At 38.3% G+C, this 6,000-nt stretch overlaps 1 protein-coding gene across 1 annotated transcript in view; it reads left to right on the top strand.

Moving 5' to 3' along the window:
* Nucleotides 1-6,000, top strand: part of IQCM (IQ motif containing M) — a 528,943-nt gene that overhangs the window by 254,513 nt on the left and 268,430 nt on the right. The window contains exon 3 of the mRNA XM_044063384.1: nt 2,848-2,982. Coding sequence (XP_043919319.1) covers nt 2,848-2,982 — 135 coding nt within the window. The remainder of the gene's footprint in view (nt 1-2,847; nt 2,983-6,000) is intronic.

Below are 6,000 nucleotides of genomic sequence, written 5' to 3'. Positions count from 1 at the left end.
CATTTCTCTAATAATTTACTCATATGTTAAATCTGTAATTTGTAATTTTCTGGAGCTTTTCTCCCCAGGATTCCATTGAAATTGGGCTCCTCATGGCCCAATGGACTATCCTGGCAAACAAACTATAAATAAATATATATATATATATATATATGTCAAACAGAGCTCCTCATTAGCACTCTTCAAGAAAAATCTTGATGATTGGATGGGTAATAGGAAATTCACCCCGAGGATCACTTCTGTGGTTCTGCTTGACAGGGGCACAGGAAAATCATTTTCTTGGGTGGCGAAAGCCAGGGTACCTTTTTGGCTAGGCTTGTATAGGCCCTAGGGCCAATAGCCTAGTACCTACCTATGAACCTATGAACCTATATATATATATATATATATATATATATATATATATATATATATATATATATATATATGGGTCTCCTTCATATGATTGAACTTTCAAAAGTTTGACTTTCATATGGCTGAGACCATATGATTGAACTTTTAAAAGTTCGAACGTTCTTAATGGAGATCTCCATACAGCAGAGAATGGGAAGATTTCCCTTTTCCACACTGTAGTGCAATCTCAGAGTTGGTATATTTAAATGCCAAGGGGGTGCAGCCCCTCACATGTGGGTGCAGGGATGCTTTCTCCCCTGCTAAAAACATTCAGTTAATTTTTTTGTTTTGTTTTACTTTTTTTATAAGGTGTTTGAACTTTTAAATGTTCGATCATATTGTCTCGGCTGTATGAAAGTCGAACATTTAAAAGTTTTATCATCTGAAGTAGACTCACACACATATATATATATATATATATATATATATATATATATATATATATATATACATATATATATATATATATATATATATATGTTTATATAAAAACATCTTTCCACTGCATTACGTCGAAACACCACAATGTCGACGGCTGATTGATAAGCCGCAAAAGATGTAAGAGATTGACAATCCCCAGGTAGGAAAATATTCCCTTCCCCAGGTATTGTCCTTGCTTGCAATTAGTATGTATCATTAACAGGGGGTGTAGATGACAGTCCCCACATGGTAAACAGGTAATCTTGCCCTTTGGAAAAAAAAAAAAAAAAAAAGATGTTATTTATTGCATGTGCGGACGCATGTGTGGTAACATTTTAATGTACAGTTTGTTGCCCTTTTGCAATCAACGTTTAGGAGGACAACATACTGGCTACTCCACTAAAGTGAGTAGACCCGTGTGTGTGTGTGTGAATATATATATATATGGGTCTACTTTAAAACACCGACATGCGAAACACCGACGACGAGAACACCGAGACCGGAAAATCAACAACTTAGATGACCGACAGTTTAAAAGCACGAAACTTCACATGCCCAACAAACCACAATCCTGACAATCAACAAAACAAAACAAATACCTTTTCCAAAAAACACACACACAACACAAGCACTACAAAAACCTTAAGAACCTATACTAAACTTTACATACACAACTAACCTTAACCCAAACCCTAACCCTAAGGTCCGTCACTATTGCACACTCACCTAACCCGCGCCCTAACCCTAACTCACTTAATCCGCCCCTAACCCTAAAGTCTGTCACTATCACACACTTACCTTACCCGCAGCCTAACCCTAACTCACTTAACCCGCCCCTAAGCCTAAAGTCTGTCACTATCGCACACTTACCTTAACATGTCAGTGTTCTCAGCATCGAGCTTTTAAACTGTTGGTCATCTCAGTTGTCGATCTTCCGGTCTCGGTGTTCTCATCATCAGTGTTTTGCATGTCGGTGTTTTAAAGTAGACCCATATATATATATATATATATATATATATATATATATATATATATATATAGATATAGATAGATATGTGTGTGTGTGTGTGTGTGTGTATGTGTGTGTGTGTGTGTGTGTGTGTGTGTGTGTGTGTGTGTGTGTGTGTGTGTATATATATATATATATATATATATATATATATATATAGATATGTGTGTGTGTGTGTGTGTGTGTGTGTGTGTGTGTGTGTGTGTGTGTGTGTGTGTGTATATATATATATATATATATATATATAGATATGTGTGTGTGTGTGTGTGTGTGTATATATATATATATATATATATATATATATATATATATATATATATATATATATAGAGAGAGAGAGAGAGAGATGTGTGTGTGTGTGTGTGTGTGTGTGTGTGTGTGTGTGTGTGTGTGTGTGTGTGTGTGTGTGTGTGTTTTCTCTAAAAATAAAAAATAGAAGGGTGCTGCATATGAGGCATATAGTTTAAGTGGTAATCAGCTAACAATAGGAAGCTACATTTTTTATAGTATGTTTTCATTCGGAATTTTTTACTTCAGTTAGAGACCTCTTGATGTTTAGACCCACATCATCAGTTCCATTCTGTTGTTTACTAAGTTCTTGGCCAACCAACATATATCAAAGGGATAGCTGCATTACTTATCTAAATGTTATGGAAATTGGCTTCATTAACATGAAGATTGACTTTACTCTCCATACAGTTCAACTCTGGTAAGCCACTAAAGGGTTAGTTTTGAGTAGTATAATTAACTTCTTCATTAAGTAGAATGTGTTTAAGTAGTATATTATTTGTTCGTCTAGGCAGTAGGTGTCTTGATCAGAGCTTGCACCTTGTATCACCCAGTATTAATGTAACTGTCAATTTACTACTTTCAAATCATACGAAATAACTTGGTACCCCCAGAAGCTAGTAAATTGCGTGTGCTCCAAGGTTTTGCATAGTTTTTGCATGGCACGCAGTATGTTTGCAGAACTGCTGTACCACAAGACTGTCAGTGTTGTGCATAATAATTGTTTGTTTTTGCAGTGTATGAAAACATGTTTTCAAAGAGAGAGTTTTGGAAAGAGATGGATAAGAGTGAGCTTCCTGGCTTCTTCAGAGACTGTGGTCACTACCCCAACAGACAGGAAATCGAAGATGTCTGGTGTCTTATCAATCAGGGTGAGCATCCAACATTCAATATTAAAAAGAAACGCTGTTACCAAACTAAACGGTTCTGACTTCTGTTCAGCATTTGGATGTCTAATGGAAATGTCCGAATGGTCTTTCAAGTGTAAAATCTTTCACTGGCCATTTTAAGATGGCACATAACCTTGAAAGACTATTGTTGGCTACTTGACTGATGCTGACTGGGCAGCTAATTGTTCTCATAACTGCATAATACACATTTGCAACATTTTTTACTGTTATTAAAAAGTAAAATAATATCCTCAAGCACCTGTTAGACCCAGTGTGGATGAGGAGGTGAATGATAAGGCTTATCTGTTTATCTCCCTTTGGGTGGAGGGGTAGGAATTGTGTGTCCAGGCATGCTATCCAGGGTAGATCCACAGTGAAGGCCAGGAATAGTTGATTCTGTGACATGAACAGGTGTAAGTGCAAATTACAAAGGGCCATGGCACACTGACCTTTAGATGCTGTGGGCATACATAGGGAACATAAGGCTTGAAGCGAAAACCCCAGTCACCAGTGTGAGGATGCTGACTCCCACTTCTATCTCACTCATGTCTGGTCTGAGGAGAATGAGTGGGCTGAAGGGCTCTAATTACCGGTAAAAGGTCCAGAGCATGGCCTAGGGGGCAGGGCTCAATGATCAGCAGGAGAGAGACTGGACAGAAAGAAAGAAAAATTGTAAAATGTCATATTTTACTTAGGCCAACAACAAACACACTTAGAAATAAATGGTTAGTCCTTGCCAGTTGTGCTGTCATAGAAGGTTAATCTTGCCTAGACATCCTGGTATTGTTCTAATGTTCCTATAGTTTGGAGTTGAGCACTATTAAGTGCTTCACTGTTGTGGCAAGAGCTTTCCATGTGTTTACTTAAAGATATATATCGCTAGACATCATACGGTCCCTGTGAAAGCTGGCCTAACACTGTTTTACTTTTCTATGTTCCTCCTCCTGTCTATGACTCAGGTGACCAAGGTATGATTAGTGGTTCACTTGCCAGCAGGAGCTGATAAAGGCATAGAGGAATGAAGTAGCTTGCCTGTTTATCTGTGTCTAAGAGAAGGGATTGTGCACATTACTGGGGGCATATTCATTAACCAGCTTCTGGTAGAAAGTATGAATCCATGCACAAATGCCTGATAGCATGCACTGCTCACAGAGGTGGGTACCAGACCTGCATCACGCCCACTGCACATCCTCCACACATATACCTATTGGGGATGTGCAGGGAGTTTGGGCCACCCAGCTGCTGGAAGTGGCAGTGACAGCTCTCTGGTCCAGCCTTCTACAGCAAACTCAAGCATGAGTACAGAGGGAGGCCGTTGCCTCAAGGCTAATGGGGACAAGAAATATAATCTAAATCATTGAAAAATACATAATATTTAGGGGAACATGGAGTTAAAGGAGAGCCAGACCACACAACTTGCCAAGAAACAGTATAGGTACCTGCTATATAAAGGAAGGTAGATTGCTGACTCTGCAGAACATGCCCATGTTTTATTGTGATATCACCTGAGGATGCAGCATTTTATGTTGCAAAACTAAAGGGATGAGCAGCTGCTCCTGCTTAGAAGGATTTTTAGCTATGTTTTGCTAGTGTGCTGATTATATTCTTTACTAGTTTGTGTAATTCTACACAAATAAATCATATTAATACTACGTACGGGAGGTAAGGCTAGCTAAAGAAGGAAAAGGAGTACACAAAGTGACACTAGTTCAGCAGAAGGAGAAGGCTGTATAACAAAGAAAGGTACTTCCAAAATATACATACTCTCAAAGTATTAATAAGCAAACCAAACTGTATTCTTAAATTATTCACATGTTTAATGGGAGCATAAAGTTAGGTTTCTGGAGTCAGTTTAGCTTCTAGACTTGTTAGACAAAATAGCTCTCAAGATGTCAAAAACTATCTTGCTAAACTAAACAAGAAACTCCAGAGATCAATCAAATCAACCAAAGCCAGATATGAGGTAAAATTTGCCACAAAGGTGAAGGATAACTATATTTTTTTTAACTATGTTGAATACCTCTGAAACAATGTCCAGCACTTTGCAGAGCTAATAGTAAAGGATGTAGCTCATTCAGACGCACAGGACATAGCCAATACACTGTCAGACAAATTCATCTCAGACTTCACTGCCTCTCTCCTTCAATATTCTAAGATCACATACCCACATCTACATCCCACTCCCCAGTTTCACAAAATCAAGTTCCTCAAGGCACTATCTAAGGCTCAGAGCTTCTTGATCAGACTAAACTGTTTACAGCTTTGAATCTAACTTTTATAATGAATTTTATGCCTTAATAATAGTTTTGTTCTATAGAAAGAGGCTGAAAGTGCAGTCCCTTGCCAACCATAAAGAGTGATGGGGATCTTATGCATCACAGAACAGCAGCCTCGAAGGTGTTAGCACTTTCAGATGAATTCACGTTTGCCACTGTATTCCATAACTTTCCCAGGGGACAGCTCATATTAAGGGGCATTTCCTGTCAAGTAGGTCTACCTGTCTTCACTTGCACATTAGTATGAAAAGCACTAAGCCAAGCCAGAAGTTTGGATTTTGGCAGTCAGAGGCAGTGTCTGAAAGCCTCCCATAAACACTCTGACATTACTGCAACCCAGGTTTCTGTTCTGATTTTTGCAGTTTACTGATTGTTTTTGGATTGGCACTAGTAGGAGCCATTTCCATTTAGGCAAGGCTACAGCCATTTCTGTAGGTGAAATATCTGAAACCGTCCCATTCATGGTTGTGATGAGTGTTGTGGTTGACATGCAGCCAGTATTTATATCCGCATAAGTAAATCACCTGCTGCTTAATTTAATTAGCATTCTTGTTATGGCTATAACAGAGTGTAAGTCCTTTGTTAGAACTGGAAAACATCTGTGCAGTGCTCTGCATTCTTCTGGATTTGTACGTAGGTCACAGGAGCAATGCAGAGTCTCTTATATTAATAATTCCTTTCATTCTTGAATTTATAGTATATGCAATCTAAAGTAACAACTTTG

The sequence above is a fragment of the Protopterus annectens genome, chromosome 2.part1 (genome assembly GCF_019279795.1).
Source record: "Protopterus annectens isolate FY-2018-M chromosome 2.part1, PAN1.0, whole genome shotgun sequence".
Lineage (NCBI taxonomy): Eukaryota > Metazoa > Chordata > Ceratodontiformes > Protopteridae > Protopterus > Protopterus annectens.
This window is presented reverse-complemented; position numbering and strand designations above follow the sequence as displayed.